The 18244-nt window shown below is 56.3% G+C and overlaps 4 protein-coding genes across 4 annotated transcripts in view; all 4 read right to left on the bottom strand.

Moving 5' to 3' along the window:
* The window catches only part of VDAG_04380 (cytochrome P450 51), a gene marked incomplete at both ends in the record, with an annotated part of 1746 nt that extends 318 nt beyond the window's left edge, over nt 1–1428 (bottom strand). Inside the window, 3 exons of the mRNA XM_009650827.1 lie at nt 133–858; nt 926–1123; nt 1183–1428. Coding sequence (XP_009649122.1) covers nt 133–858; nt 926–1123; nt 1183–1428 — 1170 coding nt within the window. The remainder of the gene's footprint in view (nt 1–132; nt 859–925; nt 1124–1182) is intronic.
* Nucleotides 1429–3151: 1723 nt separating this feature from the next.
* VDAG_04379 (uncharacterized protein) lies at nt 3152–5211 on the bottom strand (the record flags this gene model as incomplete). The annotated part of the gene is made up of 1 exon (XM_009650826.1): nt 3152–5211. Exon 1 carries the CDS (start codon nt 4997–4999, stop codon nt 3152–3154), a length of 1848 nt encoding a protein of 615 aa, XP_009649121.1. The 5' UTR covers nt 5000–5211.
* Nucleotides 5212–9186: 3975 nt separating this feature from the next.
* Nucleotides 9187–10098, bottom strand: VDAG_04378 (uncharacterized protein; the record flags this gene model as incomplete). Its single annotated transcript, XM_009650825.1, has 1 exon — nt 9187–10098. The coding sequence occupies one exon, from the start codon at nt 10096–10098 to the stop codon at nt 9187–9189; it is 912 nt and encodes a 303-aa protein (XP_009649120.1).
* A 1182-nt stretch (nt 10099–11280) lies between these two features.
* On the bottom strand, nt 11281–14755 carry VDAG_04377 (kinesin-II 85 kDa subunit; the record flags this gene model as incomplete). The annotated part of the gene is made up of 2 exons (XM_009650824.1): nt 11281–13913; nt 13969–14755. 2 exons carry the CDS (start codon nt 14753–14755, stop codon nt 11833–11835), a joined length of 2868 nt encoding a protein of 955 aa, XP_009649119.1. The 3' UTR covers nt 11281–11832.
* Nucleotides 14756–18244: the final 3489 nt, after the last annotated feature.

Raw genomic sequence — 18244 nt, 5'->3', positions numbered from 1 at the left:
CGAAAAAGGTCGGTTCATTGGGCGAGTCGGGGAGCCAGCGGTAGGGTCCCAGATGGCGGGGTTGGGGAAGTATGTCGGGTCGGTGGCCGAGGTGCCGGGAGCCGAGAGGAGGTTGTGGCTCGTGGGGACGACGTACTTAGTGCCGGGGACGGGCATGGGCGATTTGACCTTGCGCAGAATGGAGTGGATGGGCGCGTGGAGGCGGAGCGTCTCCTTGATGATGGCCTGGTTGAGGGGCAGCTTGGAGAGGTCTTCGTAGGTGAGAGGGGGGAGGTCGGCACCCAAGGCCTCGACCTGCTCCTTGTAGAGGTCGTCGATGACGGAGGGGTTCTGGGCGAGGCGGGCCATGATCCAGGACGAGGTGGAGGAGGAAGAATGCTGGCCGGCCATGAGGAGAGCGATCATCATGTGAGCAATCTCGTGGTCGGGGACGTTGATGCCGTTCTTGTACGTGGAGCGCATGAGGTGGGAGATCATGTCGAGGCCATCGGTGCGGCCAGACTCGCGGCGGTCCTTGATCGTGTCCATGAAGATCTGGGCCACGGCCTTCTGGGCGGCGTCACGCTTGCGGTTCCAGGGGAGGGGCGCCCAGTGGAGAGCAAAGTTGATGGCGGAGAAGCCCATGTCGAGGTCGTGGTACAGCTCGGCGAGGGACGTGTCGAACTTGTTGCGAATCTCGGAGCCCTGGAGGGCGTGGGAGGCCGTGAAGATGGTAATTTCGGCCATCCGGGGGGGAATGTTGACGACGCCAGACTGTTCCTTGAAGTACTTGCTCGTCTTGAAGAAGTTCTGGACCTCATGGGAGATGATGGGGACGTAGGAGCGGAAGGCCTCAGTGGTCAAGGCGATCTTCATGAACTGAAATTGAGGGGAGCGTGTCAGCTGCTGTTCGAGGGGCAACAGGGGATGATAAGCAGGCACCAACCTTCTTCTGCTCCATGAGCTTGGCGTTGGGGCAGTCGTAAACGACATCGCGACCAAAGACGGGCGTGGTGAGGACGCTGTAGATCTCCTCGGCGTTGACGTCGCGCTGCTTGCCGTTGAGGATGACGTCGTTGCCCTGAGGGCCGACAGCGACGGTGGTCTTGCTGCCGAGAAGAATAAAAGTAAAGACGTCGCCGTACTGAGAGTCCAGAGTCAGTTCAAGTTCGTCACACGACGGTTCAAACACTGGGGGCGTACCTTTTTCTTGTTGGCCTCAAAGAAGGCGGGAGGGTCCATGCCATAGGTGATGGTGTTTCCAATGAAGGGGAACCAGCTGAAGACCACGGGGGGCTCATTGGGGTTCTTGAACAGAAGCTGGTTGGCGACATGGAGGATGACAGAGAGGAGCACGACGCCAAAGACAACGACGCCGACTTGCGACGCGGTGCCGAGGGTCTGGAACTGCTGCGCAGCAGGGCCGGTGATCTCTTGAAGGAGACCCATGGTGTTGGCGGGTCTGTTGAGGGAGGAAAGAAGGAATAGGTGAAACGGCGGGGTGAGGTCGCCGTGGCCGTGACAGACGGGACTTTGTCGTTTCTCGTCTATTCGTGGATCGTGGCCGTCGTCGTCAATGGGCTCGTCAATAGGATCAGGAGGTGGTGCGAGACGGTGGGGTTGGTGTATGTCTCGAGGGCGCGCGACGGGTTAAATTATATCGGCAATATTTTTCCTTTTGGGGGTGGTGGAAGGGACCGCACACGCGAGGCGCAAGGGGGTTCAGGGGCGCTGCCAATTCGCAAAAGCCCATCCATTACCAGCCGCTAACATCCACAGCAGGGGGCTCCACCTCAACGATCCAAGAATCCAGGGTCCCCATTCTGGCAAAGGCGGTCAACCCTTCCAGTGGCCCAATCATGGCTCCAGCGTATTCGTATCGTCCACGGCCAGGGCCTTTGTCCCGTCTGCGCATCGTCTGATAACTTGCGACTTTCTCCTTGATCAACCCATTAGGAAATTTGCTGACTTTTCCCAGCAATGTGTGTCGCCGCAGGCCATCGTACCACCCGAATCAGAAGAAGAAGCACGACTCTTTTCGGTGCCATCTTGTAGCCCGTTCCGCCCCCGACCCATTGCTGAGGCTGCGCTGCCCAGAATTGACCCTTGCCAGGCGCAGTCGATCTCATTGTCCCTTCCAGTGGCCTGAGCTTTGCCACTTGTTGACGTTGGTGCCAGGCGGCCAATGACCGCTCTGCAGTTACAGATCGTGGTGTGTGTGCACTGGGAGGGCAAGATTGACTTCTGACTGGCATGTGATACCAACCAGGCGTCATCCCGCCCTGTGGCCGTAGTCTTTAGCCAGTCCCAACCAACATCGCCCTGCTCGACATCAGCATTGCCGTCCAGCATGTACAGGTAGCATTTGTAAACTCCGGGTACCTCACGACTGCCATATCGCGGCTGGTTATTGCCAGCATCTTTCACTAACTCTCCGGCATGCGGATTGCCGCTGTCATCCAAGAGAACAGTGAACATCAAATCGCCTCTGTGCACCTCCTTGAGATACGAATACGACCAACTCAGGTTGTCTTCCGTGACGACGCCCTCTGATGCCGTGCTGCGCCCCTCTACAGACGATCCTGCTGCGCGTTACTCCCCACACATATGCACCTTGCTCAGGGTACCTGAAGTCCCCCGAGAGCTGATACGAATACGACAAACTAAGACTTCGAGGCTCAGTATCTTAATCCCGGACAAGTCAAAGCGTGACTGCCTCTCTTCACCTCCCCATGCCAAGAACATCACAACGAATACGACAAACCAAGGTACCGAGCTGTCCTCGCCTACCTTGCATAGACTCCTCCGCTCGACCTGTCGAGCATGAAGTGTAGCTACATGACGTGTCTTGTACGTCCTGCTTCGCCGACCTCGAGACGAAGAATCCCGGAGCTGTACTGCAGTGACGCGCAGGCTTGAATGTGAAATAATGGGTATTGTAATGAACCAAGTACCGTGAAGGTACTAGTAACGACCGACGCCGGCTATGACCCGCCTCCCTTTGACGCAGGCGACCATGTTCAACCTGCCAGGGGGCTTTCTCCTCTGTCCCAAAGAACTAGTCCCAAAGAACTAACGACACCCAACGCCTGTCACAGATCGACGACTGTCCACCTCTGTATACTTCTGCGCATGATTTTCCGACCACACCGCCGCTCAAAAAGCACACGGCCTACCACGACAGGGCTGTCCATCCATAATCTCCGTCGACATTGACCCAATTATCTTTCTCCATGGCTCGCTCCCACCCCATCATGACTGCCAACAGCCGACAGCCCATGGCACTCACTGTGCAAATGACAACGTCGCTCGATCCCGACAACACGGCGAGGTCAAGCATGTACGCGCGTCCTATGTAGCTGCGCAGGCGAACCGCATCTGCTGTGGGTTGCGGCTTCTTGGTCTGCCCTGCAACTCCGTTGACTGGGCTCTGGCCAGACTGCCCTAGACTCCAGAACATGGGTGCGAAGAAGCCACCCTCCCAGCCAAAAGAATCGTCCACAAAGTGGTGCATGACGCGAGGGTTTGGGTTGCCCTTCTGGACCTCCTGCTTGCCGGCTAGGCGGATGCGGTCCTGCGCCTGATGAGCACCCCTGAACTCGTCCGATTCATAAACCATGGGGTCGTCAGAGGCCATGACAATGAGGGAATGCTCCTGGGCAGGGACGTCATCTTGACCACCCCTGCCAGCACCCTGGTAGCTGACTTCTATGATGTGTCGCGCCTTGTCCGTAAAGGCGTTGATAGGGATGTAGGAGCTGCGGTATTGGTACTCCAAGGGGTGGCAGTCGCCGTGGCGGACGTGCACGCCAACGACCATACCGTTGTTGGGGGAGGAGCCCTGTGTCCGCGTTTTCCGGGCCAAGAGATTCATTCGATCCTCTGCATATTTAGCATCTTCTGTGTTGAGCTTGAACAGCGCTTCGTAGCCAGCTCTTGCAAGGTCGTAGAGCTCTCGCACGGAGGAATCGCCGTGGCCTCCCTGCCTAGGATAGGGCTTGCTGATGGAGTCCGCCCACATGCTTCGGGCCGTAGCCGAAGTGACTACCAAGTGCCGGGCCTGTGTCGGACAAGGGAGCATCTGATGGCGTGGAGGAGGAAGACAGTTTGGAACGGGAGGGGGTTGGAAGATGTCGGTGTACTTTCCATATGCCCATCGTGAGTCATCGATGAAGAAGGACCTTCCCTGCTTGAGAGCAAGTCCGTAGAACAGCCAAAGTTCCATCAGAGTGTTGCCCAGGCCAGCGTCTGCCGTCTCGAGCACAAAGGTCATGGTGCTCTCGCAAACGGCCTTCTTTCCGACGGACTCCCCGGTTTCTCCGATGATGTGACTGGCCTGAACAGTTTTCTCAGCCAGTCCTGGAAGAAGACCAGCCTTCTCGGCATCGGGAACGTCGATGAAGTACTTGTCCGAGGGGCTTGTCCCGCCCAAGGAAGTCTGGAACGGAGGCGGGTTCTTGTTCCGCATATCCCTTACACGGCTGGCTACCTCACGGCACTTCCCGACCATCTCTCCATAGTCCTCCACGCCCAGTGGAAATTCGAAATCCGGTGGGATCGAGACGGTCCACTTTGATCTGCCGGTCGTGTCTGTAACGATGATGGGGGTGGCAAAGTCGGGTAGATCATCTTGCCCAATCATCTCGAATTCTTGCTCATTTGTGAGGTATGGGATGCCCATTGGAACATTGCCTCGAATGGTGATGGTAGCGAAGTAGAAAATGAGTAGAAAGAAAGTGAGCCAAAGGAGGCCGCGAAGCATCCGGCTTGGCCGAGGATGTGTAGGTGACCTTCGCGGTCGTGGCACCAGGGCAGGCAGACTGGGTGACGGCGGGGGCGAAGTGAAGAGGAGGTGATTGAAGTTGAAGCGGGATGATGTTGAAGACAGTGGCGCCTTGTCGTAATGATGCCTGTCGTTGTTGTAAGAGGCAGCTCGTCTGAGGTTCATGCGCGGGGACCCAGTGAAGATCTTGGACCTGCTCAGATCCAGAGGTGCCGGCATCTTGTCTCTCATGGCCATCGTGTCGGTCCAAGGCAAGTGAGATAAATGTCAAGATATCGTGAGATGTCTGAACGCACGTTCAGATAGATAGCCCAGCCTCAAGGAAGCAATCCAGATGGCCTCAAAGGGGTGCAAAGTAGAATGATATGGGTCAAGGAATGTATGGGGGCAAAAGTTCAGTCAAGGTGTTAAGGAGTGACACTGTGATCCCGTCAAGGGAAACTCTCATGATACTCAGACGTTGTACAACCTGCTGTTGTGGTCGAGGCGGTGGGAGTTGAGAAGCAGACTGAGCGAGGGGCTCGGTTGGTGAAAAGAATCCTCTTGTTGGTTAGGTTTGCGGGGAAGAAACAAGACATTAGACGACTGCCGGCTGGGCTGCGTGTGGGTTGGTGACGCAGGCTTGACAAGGGGAATAGGTGATCAGCGGCCGACGATACGTGTTGATGACAGGCGGTCGATCCGGGCGACGATCATGCCGAGACGGTTGATGCTAGGGATGTAATAGGGCCGGCCCTCCTAGTTGGAGCAATCTCACAGTACCAGCTGCTTCGTTTTGATGGCTCAACAGAGTAGTCAGTCTCGAATTGAATCGCGGAGCGGGGTCAATCCGACCGATGACTGGATGGACGGGTAATCGTGATACGTCGCTGTCGTCTGGTGTCGTGCTGCTTCAAGGAGCTCGAGACCCAGCAAGATGTGCAGAGAAGAGATGGAATGAATGAATGATTGAATGAATGAAAAGAACAAGTATAGACACGAAGATGAAACAGGCCTCGAAAGGGCGGTGATGGCAAGTCGTGACCGTCAGCCGGCGGGATGAACGGCAGACAGCGCAGAAGCAACGTCCAAGCCCAAACGTGGTGGTGAAGGTGAAGCTGGCAACTGGGAGTGCGCGCTGGCCAGTGCTCGTCATGCAACGCTGAACGCTGGGCGCGTTGAACATCTAACCATCTGGGCAAAGAAGTGTCTTTGTATTCCCCCCCTGTTTGGCTGTTTGCCCTGTCCTTTCCACCCCTGCACCCGACAAAATGCAAGCGCGGCGCGAAGAGAGCAGCCTCGCACATCCTCGTCCGAGGAGGGCTTCGAAAGAGAGAAGGTCGTTTGTCCAGATCCTGACAATCGTTGTTCCCAGAAAGCCGCCCCCAGGCACCACCACTAGGAGCCCCAACAGGTCGTGGGCACTAGTTGGAAGCAGTTTGGAGTGATGCAGGTGCTGGGGAGCCACGGTGTACGTGCGATACGAGTGCCTTTGGCACTGGACCTCGCCAAAGAGTACATTGATCTGAGGTTCCTCGACGGCATCCCTTCCCTTTTGCACATTAGTTCGTTTCAGAATGTCGGGGTCCTTCCCACGGCTGGAACCGCCCTCACGGCAACCGGCACCCCATTGGCCCGAGGAGGGCAGCTCCTGCCAATCGGCTTCGCTAATCAAGGGCCTCTTGCCACATTTGACCATCCCGCGCCTGGTGCAGTGGCAGGAGTGGGAAAATCACCTCACTTGTGGCTTCCTCGTTAATAGAAAACAGGGAGGTTCAGTCATCAGGGTCAGGGGCCCAGCGAGGTTCCTCCTTCTCTTTGGGCAATCTGACGATCGTCGTGTTTGACTGCGGAGAAAAAAAAACGACAACCGAGATAATGATTTCCCTTTCGACACTTGTCGCCCGCTCCGACCCCCCGATGAGTGGGGTGAAGCAGCTCGAATGGGCAGACTGACCCGGGACGCGAGCTTTCGTGCCGAGCACAGAGAAAAAGACGAGAGTCACCATCAAGTCACTTTCAGGGTTCTTGCCGAAAGGACCAGGACCAGTGAACGTTGTATCATGTGAGGAGAGCTCATTTGTGGCTGGGACGATTAATGGCAATCGTTTTGCCCATGATTCGAGTTTGGAGAATTGCTGATGTAGGAGATAGATAGATGTCCCAAGTCTCGTCTGTTCGCTGTCTTTGCCGTCAACCTGGTGACTAAGCGTCCTAGGGCGACCTGACTCCAGTGCCATCCAACTCCAAAGCAACAGGCGAACATCGTCATTAGCAGCCATCAATGCTAACGTCACATCGATCGCCTTTCATCTCTTCGACGGTAATCAATGGGTTCTCCGCACACAAGGAAAGGTCCCACTGTCTTGCCAGTACAAGGGTTACGGCCTGTTGCGACTCAAGATCCATCCCACCCAGAAACACCCCTTGAGCTGAAGCGCCCCAGGCGACGCAAGACGTTTACCGGTTGTTGGACCTGTCGTGATCGGCACGTCAAGTGCGACGAACAACGCCCTCATTGCAGACGTTGTACGGTTGGAGGATTCACTTGTCATGGGTACGGAGTCAGGTTAGCTTGGGTCACCCAGCCTGGCAAGGTACCAACCACGGGCAACCGCCGAAATCGTTTACAGCGTGCATAAGCTCACGTTGATCACCATCAACCCAACCGACTGGACCGCCCTCCCAGCGTGGACTCGCAAGATCAAGGTGTCTTCTCCGTCTTTCGAATTACTGAGCCTGCCGCAAACCATGACCCGTTTGACATCCAAGCTTTAACAGGAAAGCAGTCGGTAAATGTAAGGGAGGAGCATGAACTGCCTGGTCGCACACCGACGTCCGACTGGAGATACCTAAGCCCCCCGGAAGCGGTCAGTGTTGCTTCGTTGGGACGTAGAGCCCAGTCTACAGACGACTTGCATGCGCACGATGCCTCCGTTGTTGTAACTACGAGCGTCAACCCACAACGAAGTGGCCACATGCAGCCGGATGCTCTCAACAGCCCCAGTCCTTCAGGTTTCTACTCCAGCAACATCGAAGCAGACGGGGCGAATTTTCTGGGTGCTTCCATCAATGATGAAGCCAGCCACGGCGAGGCAAATTCAATCCGGCATGGAATGCCGCTTTCGTCGCTTCCACGGCCAAGAAGACCATCCAGCGTCTCAACCATTTGGCAAGCCCAAGCTTCTAATAATGCTTCTGACACACGTCCAATGCCAATCAATTATTTGGGCCATCCGTCGAGAGCACTGGACATATTCCCTTCTTCCAGTCAGCGGGCGCTGATTAGCCACTGGGTGCTGCATCTTAGTCACAAATGGATGCCGATACGCACCCCGACTAACCCTTACCTCACCGTCCTGTCGCCCATCGCACTTGAGGGAAGCCGCATGGCCAACAGTAATTCCAGCAGCACAGCTGCCCTCTTCCACGCCGTCTGCGCCGCCTCAGCAACACACCAGGCAGTATTAAGAGGTGATGAATTGGAGAACAATGTCTTGGTTCTTCAGCATCGTCGACAAAGCTACTTCCATCTCATGCGCAATATGCATCGTGCCGAGCCCAGCGAACGCTTGGCAAGCTTCGGGACCTTGTGTCTATGGATAATGACGCAATTCATCAGTGGCACGCCCGGTACCTGGCGCGAGGTCGTTAAGGTGACTCGCAGCCTACTTGAAGACACGAGAATAGAGATGTGGACCGAATCGACTTCGGCATCCATCACATATCAATCATATGCTGGTTTCTTGGCTCTGATACAATCCCGATATGTTGGTTATGTTGAAGTCCCTAGTCCGCTGGCAATTGACTATGCAGGTCATGGCTTTCTCCAGGACCAGGGTCTTTCAAGCAAATTACTGAGCTTGATCTCGTCTTTCAACACGATTCTTTTATCTGGTGGTGCCGTGGATGTTGGCGAGCTGGATCAGCTCGAGATGGAGTTTGCTTTGTCCACGCCCCCAGTTTCCGATCACACGACGACAGAAGCCGAGGAGCAGGCCTCACTCCGTCACCAAGGCTTCTTGTTCTATCACGCTTGCCTACTCTACTTCAAGTGCGTATCTGGTCGACGTGGGTCTGAAGCAGATATTGATGCGCTGATGGCAAAATGCATCCAACTTATCGAGAGGCTTGACGCTACAAACGAAGATCAAAACCCCAGTACTTGGATCTACGCAACGGTAGCCTTCGAAGCCAGGACTATGAACATGCGTGACAGACTAAGGGCGTCCATTGCCCGGCGGGTAGCTTTGGGGTTCGAGACTTGGAACGTGCTTCAGTCGGCTGCGGAAGAGATCTGGAAGTCACGGGATGGGGCGCCCACGAACACAGCGCCTGAACCATGGCCTCACATGCTGGCACGAATGCCTCAGTTTGACTTGCTTTTATTTTAAAAGGCTATTTAAAATAAAAGGCTGAAAGGGAAAGGAACTGCACTATGACCCTCAGATAATGCTTTCCGGGTGCTTCTCAGCGTCCTCCAGCATCTCCTGCACAGATCGGAACTTGACCCCCTGGAAGTACGCATCACGGTGTGCGGCGACTTTGGCGGGGTCCAGAGATCCAGCCTGGCTCACCGAGAAGATCTGGTACTCTGCGATGATAGTTGTGAAATCGTCTTTGCTCGAGACAATGTTCTCTATCAGCTGGTAGAGGCTGCGGTATTCCACCGTCAAGTCGGGATACTTGGACCGCACCAGGGCAGCTACAGTATTCCAGGTCGTCTTCTCTCCAGATATGTTGGTGTGGTGCTCCCATTTCGGAGCTCGCACCAGCATTGTGATTGCCCTCGCGGCGTCCCTTGCACTGGTAACGTCGAGGGGCTCATCACCCGTGCCGGGAATAAGGATCTTGCCGTCCGTGAGGTTTATGGGGAAGGCGTCGCCAGCATCCTTCAGGTAACGGCTGTGGCTGGGCATGATATAGTCGACGAACCAGCCGACGGCGATGAGAGTCCACTCAAGCTCAGTCTGCTCGCGCAGAGCCTTGCGCACAGGTTCGTGGACACGGTAGTAGAAGCCCGGCTGGTCTGGGAATTTCTCGAGATTTCCGCCGTACTCGGCCGGGATGAAGCGCTTGCAAGCAAGGCTCTGTTTGCACGCATCGATGAGACGGAGCTGGACATCGACGAAGGTAGTGCCATAGTCCAGAATGGCGGAGATGAGGACGGTGCTGTCTTGGATGCCTTCGACGATGGATGCGACCGAGTAGTCCGTGACAAATTGCGTGACGCCGGGACGGTTCTCGAAGTGAGGCTTGACGGAGCGTGTCAGGACGGTGACTTGAAAGCCGCCAGCGACCAGCTCTTCGCTGAGATAGCGAGCAAAGTCACCAGAGCCTGCAATAGCGACGCGCATGTTGGTGTTGAGGGGCGGGTGTATAGAGACGGAAGATCAAGGGGAGATGTTGATAGCTTGACTGACTGAGAGTGATATGAAGCTACTATTGTATAAGTATTCAGTATCACCGGATGGACTCGTAATCTTATACCCAGGGTCCAACTTGGAGGACAGCGGACCTCGCTGCTGGCTGCCGTATTTGGACACGACGATGACTATTGAAGATCACATCACAGTATCATCCGCAACATGCACACGTGTTGAAGGCGTAGACTTACTGCTAGTTCCAGCAGACGTAAGCTCAGATGTGTCAAGCTTGGGTAGACAACGGCAGCCACGGTACTTCTGAGACGCGTTGATCGGGTCCAAGCCTCCCCTTCATGCTGCCACGTCCAGCTGTCACCACCCAAAGCTTCACCAGGCGCGGAGATCTCACGAACATGCTGACAAAACCCTCCAAACAAGAACTCGCACGCGAACCCTTGCAGTCACTGAAGCCGAGCTCACTAATACAGCATGCCCATCAGCCTATCCTGATCACGCAGCCCCCCACTCAGTCCGTCCCAAAAAGGCAACCCACAACGAGGCACACCAACCCGAGTCGACATCAAGCAAAAGAACCATCCATCGCATTGCTCAGCAAACCTCCAGAGGGAGAACCCCCTCCGACGAGAAGCGAGAGGCGCCGTCGACGAACTTACCTGCCCGGCCCTCCCCCCTTACCTCTCTCCCTAGACCCGCCGCGTCGCAATTCAGAGCCGTGGAGACGCGGAGAGATCACGAGAAGAAGCATTTCGCCCCCCCGCACTTGAGGTCACAGCGAGCGTCTGTTCTCAAGAATGCACATCCCCATCCCATCCCATCCATCTCTCCCTCGATCGCACCCGTCCCGCTCGCGAGACACGATCCCATTGTTTGGAACCTTCCCCCTGCCTACCCCGTATCCTGAACCCCCCCAAAAAGGGCCGTGCCTCACCGTCAGAGTCGCAGTGGGCGTCCAGGTCGCATGCACGTCATCCCGTCCCGACACGGGCAAGCGAGCACACCCTTTCAAGGCCGTTCGCCAAACAGCCTACTGGTACTGCCGTTGTTTGGATCAATATCGTCATAGCGAGCACTGCCCAAGCGGTTGGAATCCAAGAATGAGCATAGTGTCAGGGGCAGGCAGAAGGGCAAGCACGGTAGAAACGAGGCATGAAATTGGATGCAAGAAGATTCATTATTATACCATCGCTCTTTACACCATGAGCGCATCGTCAGCAGGGCGTCGCCAGTCGTAGAGAGCAGGCGGAACCCCAGCTGCCCCGAGCCCTTTGTCGTCTCCTCGGTGCTATGTTTACATGTGTATATGTATGTCTACGTTACGCTTTCCCGAGTCGTCTCCTATTAAAAGCAAACGGCAGAGGCGCTCGATGCTGGACATGACATTCGTCCGTCGCCGTCTCCCGTCTCCGTGTTTGCCGTTGACCTCGCGTGATACAAGCAAACAGAAAAATGAACACATACCGTCCACCCCTTTGAAAAACCATCCATCGAAGGTAAGAATGAACTTGTATCGCCCCCAACGGGCCCGCAAACGAAAGTCGGGTATAAAGCGCGGGAAGCAAGAAAAAAGAAGTATAAAATGGCCAAACCAGAACGCCTTTTTCTCATGGACACCCCTCCGTGTCCTCCTCAAACCAGGGATATCGAGTAACCTCATCACGCCTGCCATCTGCCATCCGTACATCCAAGTGGGTCATCTTCCCACTCTCACGCTTCCACAAGCACCTTGGGCGCATCCTCCACCGTCGGGCTCTGCCGAAGTGGCTCCAACCCAGTCGCCGGCTCGGGCAGGGGCTCGAGTCTGCGTTCATTGACGACACGCACGCTTCCACGATTGCCACGCACAATCTGACCGTTCTCGACGCGTTCGTGGATCATCTCGTCAAGCATCTTGCTCATCTCATCCACACTCTTTCGTCGATTGCGGCCGTCTGGAAAAAGGCCTGCTGCGGCTGCCGGAGGACTCGTGGGCGGCGGCCCAATGCTGTCGAAGATTGATGAGGTTCGGTTATCCGAGGTACCCTCGGCAGTGTCCCGAGACCGGGCCGCACTCCGCAGTGCAGCGAGCATGCGGTCCTTGTCATCCAACCTGGCCCGGAGGTCTGCAATCTCCGTGTCCTTGTCCTTCAACAGCGTCGAGACGCTGTGGTCTTCGCCCACCATGATGCCCTTGTTCGGCGCCGAGAATCCAATAGATGTCCGAGACGAGCTGGCCCGTCGCGCTTGCATCAATCGCTTCTCTAGCGTTTGAATGTATCGCGTCTTGTCCGCCAGGTCGGCTTGCAAAGCACGGTTTTGGGCTGTTAGCGATGCGGTGCCGTCTCCGTATTCGCCCGTACTGTCCTCGTCTTCGGGTGCCGTTTCACCACCAGAAAGTCGCTTGGTGCCGCCACTCGATCGGCGCCCAATGGTGGACGTCGCAGAGGTCATGGAGGATGTCCTCTCAACCAGAGGCCGTCCACTGCTCGGGGTCGCCATTGATGACCGGGAAGAAAGCATGGAGGACCGGACGCCGAGAGAGCTGAAGGTGCCGCTGTTGACGCCGGTCGATTTGGAGCTCAGGATGAGGCGGTTGAGGTGATCGATGCGCTCCTTGAGTGCGGTTCGTGCCAAGTGCATCTCAAGCATCTGCTCCTCGTGACGATGTTCAGCCTCCAGCTCTCGGACCTTCTCCTCTTCCACATCGCGCGTCTTCTCCTCTTCGGCGTTTTGCTGCTTCTTCGCCTTTGCCTGGGTATCAAGTTGCAGTCGCAGGTCGGCAATCTCCATACGATATCGCTCCAACAACACTCTGGCCCCTCCATCACCGCCACTGCCCAGTGCTTCCTCGGCCTTCTTGGCGTGACTGACGATGTTGTTCTTTGCTCGAGAGGCGAATTTCAGCGTGTTGATTGTCTCCGCGGTGTGGCTGTTTGACGTTGCTGCGGTACCTGCAGAGCCAATCTGAATGGTGCAGAGAATGCTGACGAGAGAATTACCGGACAAAGCTCCTTGCAGGAGCCGGGTCAACTTGCTGTCACGATAAGGGAGATGCTTTCCGTCCTTGTCGGCGGATTTCCCTTCCTTGTCTTTGCTGTCGGAGAGCTTTGAGATGACAGTTCCGAGAGTCAGCAGACTCTTGTTGATGTGGGAGCCCTCGGTCCGTCTCTCCTTCGACTCGGCGGCCTTTTCTGAACCGGCCAAATCAATCAGGCTTAGGGTCGATACCCTCACACCGCCAGGAAGCATGCCAGAGCGTTTGCTCTCGCCTCCCGTGTTGCCGGGAATGCGCTCACGACTCTCTACCACAATCTGGACGACGGCGTGACTGCGAGAGCTTCGGGCGTTGAACTGCGTGCTCGCCGTCCTACGCGCCTGGTCTCCGCGAGCGATCACTCGCAGCAGCTGAGTGGGACTTTGGACGATTTCCTCCTTCAAAGGACTGGCATAGACGCCGCGCTTGGCGTCTTCCCTGAGTTTGATCTCCTCTTGCCCAGCATTGACGCCTACTCCGGCGGTCGACATGCTCAACAAATCGTGGATCCGCTCGTTGTAAATCTCTAGGTAACTGACTCTCAGAAGGAACTCGCGCGAGGGCGTCTCACGGATGTACGAAAAGATGTCCGTAATTGCCAACGGTATGACACCAGGAGATGATGCCGTGCCTTGCATGGAGAAAGTTTTACCAGTACCAGTCATACCGTAGGCGAAGACAGTTCCGTGATAGCCCTCCATGACCCGGCGTACCAAGCGCTTGGCAATGTGGTCATATACCCGGCCATTGTCGTCGTGCGTCGAGAAAACATTGTCTGATACCCAGTTAGCATCAAGCGTGCGAGAGAGAAAGTTTGGAAACCCGCTTACCGTAGTAGTGGTCTCCTCCATCTTTGCCGCGATATGCGACAAGCGACTTGCGGCCATCGACCATCCATTCGCCTTCTGACTTGTTGTTGTCGCTTCCATTGGCGTCGGGGCGCACACGGACGCTGACAAGCACATTGCCCTTGCCTTCAAGTTTGGATGATCTTTTGTCGCTTGCATCGGCACCCTTGGACGCTGCTCCGTCGACAGGATCGTCATAGGTGGTTGCTGAGGTGGAATATGAATCTTGCGCCGAGGAGCTCCTGCTCTGAGGTGGAGACGAGATGCTGATGAGTCCATCCGACATGCGCACACTGGCACTAGATATTGACTTGCCCTCGCCGCTGTTGTTGAGGAGGCTCGGAGTACCGTTGCTGAGATGGGAGTATGAGGGCGCGAGTGAAGCCCGCGATTTTCGGACCGAGTTTCTTGGGGAGTCGGCTCCGAGAGGGCTCGGTGGCAAGCTGCTCACCCGCCCTTCACTTCGTGGTGGTTGCGGGAACGAGTTGATGCTCACAGTCTTTCGAAGTGTCCGGGCTGGGGTGCCCAGAGCAGATGACGACCTGGGCTGTGGCAGTGCGGATGTCGGGGCGGGGGAGGTCGGTGGCGCGAAGCTCGTAGATGGTGCCCTGAGCCCGCTCTTGGGATTCGGAGTGTTGGGAATAGACCTGCTTGCAGGTGTTGGAATGTTGCCTGTGCTCTTGCGAGTTTTGGCGATAGGTAGTGCAGGAAGGGCCATTGTGGGCGGCCCGTTGGAAGGACGAGATGGCCTGGGTAGCGTTGCTGCCATTGTAGCGGTTGGGCTGTGCTGGGGTCGGATTGGACTTCAGGTATTGGCAGTGCTCAGAGCTGACCGCAGGGTGCAATGAGGCTGTTCGTGACAATCGTTACCAGACGAGGTTCGAGTGGAGGGCCATGAAGAGTCGCAGATGAATAGATCGAAGAGCGCCCCGGCTGCCCGCTCAAGTGGCAGAGGCGGGTTGGGCGAGTCTCACGGGCGGGGAGGGGCCTGGTGATATGATGTCTTTCAAATGTCTGATTGTGGATCAGATGGTAGGCGGGGAGGGAGGTGGTGGCAGAGATCCAGACTGCCAGGCCAGCTGCGGTGAGGTAGGACTGACTCGCCTCTTGCGGTGCAAGACAGCAAGCAATCGCCCTTGTCGACCTTGGTAACGTGTTGGAGGCGCCCGAATGCTCTCGTGATTCGAGGCAACGGTCGGCAGGAGTGGTCTCGGCTATGCGTAGAGAGCAGAGAGCGCAGAGAGCAAGAGAGCGGATGGATGTGTGTGTGTGAGGTCTCGACAATCCGTTTTCTTCTGCTGAGCGGATGTCGGGGGTTAAAGGTGGGCGACGTTGCTGAGTGGGTTTCGGCAAAAGGAAGAGGTACTATGTACGGCGAGGTGGTTGGCGCTTGGGGATGGGGCGGACGAATGAATGGCTTTGTCGAGACAGGGACTGGCTGCAGACGGGACAACTCGAGGGGCGGTGGGCGGTATCAAGATGAGATGAGGTCGCAAATGTTCTTTCTGTCGAGAAGAACAGGAGTAGAAGCGTGCCGACGTCAATAGCGAGGCCAAAGGCACACGGGGTTGCGGCTGCTCTTGTCTTGTGCCTCCTGCTTTCGTCTGGACCGAATAGAGGAAGGCGCCAGGCGGTAGCGCAAACCGTAAGGAAGGAGATCCCGTCGTGCGTCGTGGTAACAAGAGTGGTGCCTGCCCAAAAAGCGGGAGTTCGTGCACACTAGACGTTGCAGCTTGGGTGTGCTTTCCTGTCGTTTTCGTCCGATCCTTGGGCTCTGGGCTCGAGCGGGACAGAGCTGGCTGGGCCTGACTTCCAATGTTGATGAATCGGCAGGCGAGACGGAGACGGGTCGAGCTGGTTCGATTGAGGTCGATTCGGGATTTGCGCTTTCCCCCCTTCACCCGAGTACCTAGTGCACTGATCGCCTGCGAGGACAGTCGACGGACGACGGCGAGACCTTGGCGATTTAATTTGCGTTCACCTGGCGGTTTGGAATAAAGGAAATGGTTCGTTGAAGACGAAGACGATATTCGATAGTGTGTTGATTGGTTGTTGGCTGGTTCGTAGGCACACAGCGAAAAAGGAACGGATGGTCGTGGCAAGCAACGACTCGGCGACAAGACGATGCGTTGACGGCAACGACGACGATGTAGGCAGGACGAGTGAGGAGGGAGGAGGGAGGAGGGAGGATTCACATCTCTCTCGATCATACACATCTATCGATCAACCAGGTCTCGCCCTCCCCTTCCCCCTTCTCTCCCCCCCTTGGCCTTGGGGTCCCTGGTGTCCCTGCCAACTGCTCGGCCACTCACTCGTATGCTTGTCTTGTCCCGACCCATCAACCAAAGACCCTCGACATTCGAATCCTTCCGTCCATCCAACCAACCCCTGACGACTTCTCTCACCCCCTAGCCTTTCCCCGGCCCAAGACGCGTCCGCTTCACGACTCACGACGAAGGGCAACCCCGGCAGGGCATCCTGGAAATCTCTGCCCACCCCTCAATGGCCCAAACAGTGCTTAGCTTTCACCACCCCAATTTGATGACCCTAGTCTCCCAGGTAATCGCCCCTGGCTATCGTGCTACATGGACAGGGTTCGCGCACAGGTGTGGCAGCCTAGTAGCATCTTCTTCAGGACAAGTGCCACAGCTGAGAGCACGATCCAACCCCAAAAGTACCGGCTCTTCCCCCCCTTTACCGTCCTGCCGTCGACACCGTCGTCTGCGTTTAATGAGATGCACAAGTCTCTCCACGCACAAAGCGCGCTACAAACCCAAAAGGTAACAGAGAGCTCCAAACACGGTTCAAGATCGCCATGCAGGCTTGCATAACCCGGCGAGGCATTGCACCAGCGCGCCGCGGGAGTAAACTCCGAGGCTCTAATGCTGGCTGGCACAGAGCAGAGAGAGCCCTGGCTCTGGCCCGCTGACACAAAAGTCTCTTCCCCTGCTCTTCTGCTGCTTGAATCCGACACGTGAATCCGACACGTGTGGCACGCATTGCCTGCCCACGCATTGCCTGCCCACGCATTGCCTGCCCAACACTTGAGTCGAAGAAGAACATGTTTTCAAGGCTGTCACACAAGCTGTCAAACGTTGTAGAACGAGGAGGAGCTGATCTGCCTTGGTCCCTCCTTCGCTTCAACAGAGTGGCGCCACAAGAATGGCATGCAAGACGAGGCCTCATGCAAGACGCACACGAGATCAGTCCAATGCAGGCGCATGCAAGGTGCGATGCAACCCTGGTGTCGGCAGGTGTCATCCCAGAACTACCCGACATTGCTAGTGGGCGTTGATCACTGCAGTGTGCACAGTTCCTCTTCCCTCCGTCTGTGGTCATCCTGTCAAGTCGGATCCTCGTCTCCTTCGGCCACACAGACAGTCGTCAGATTCACGAGTAACGGGCCTTCAAAGGATGACCATGCGGCCCATTTAAGAGCCCGCGCCCACGCCCCCGCGTGCGTCCGAAACCCAAACTATTGGACGACATGGCCTCGATCATTGACGAAGTGTGCGACGTGCCCAGTACACTCGCCGAATGGAAGTCAGTTCCTGGCTATCGGCATCCGGGTCCTGAGAACCGCAATCTCCCTCCGCCCATCACATCACCGCCACCTCCAGCCAACGGCGTGCCCCGTGCGCCTATCGACCGGGGCCTGGTGTGATAAGTTTCTTGGCCTAGGGCGCAACTCGACTGTGACAGTTGTATGAGACGACTAACGAGGATGTCGACTGTTATACCCATGAGCTCTCGCAAGATAATGACAAGCACATGGCCTGCAGAACTACAAACCCGAATGTGACACTGGCGCGTCTCACGCGGCCGCGTTTCTGTATTGACACGCCGTCGGCTTTGTCAGTCACCCTATTCCTAAACCGCTTCCCTCACGAGAACAGTGGATCGAAAGGGGGTCGCCGCGACTTTAGCTGCATGCCTGGTCGCTGCTGGCCTTCCGCCGCCGGGTGGACCACTTCGTGGTCGGTGGCACGATCCACGGCCCTAGATCGAACGTAGACAGATCGCAAGTGCCGAGGTCGGCTCGAGGACCTGGATTGCAGTGAGGGGTCACTTCTTCTTACAGTTGAGGGCTGTGCACCGATTGACGAGGACGAGCAACAACATTCCCATTGATTGAATTAAATGAATAGAACAAGGAAAAAAAGTTCCACGGATTTGGCTATGGACTGTTCCAAGGCCGAAAACAAATTCACAAAAGTACTGGCTTGGTATTTTTTCCTTTGTTCGCCATCTCACTACT

Source organism: Verticillium dahliae, genomic scaffold, assembly GCF_000150675.1.
Source record: "Verticillium dahliae VdLs.17 supercont1.7 genomic scaffold, whole genome shotgun sequence".
NCBI classification, from domain to species: Eukaryota; Fungi; Ascomycota; class Sordariomycetes; order Glomerellales; family Plectosphaerellaceae; genus Verticillium; species Verticillium dahliae.
This window is presented reverse-complemented; position numbering and strand designations above follow the sequence as displayed.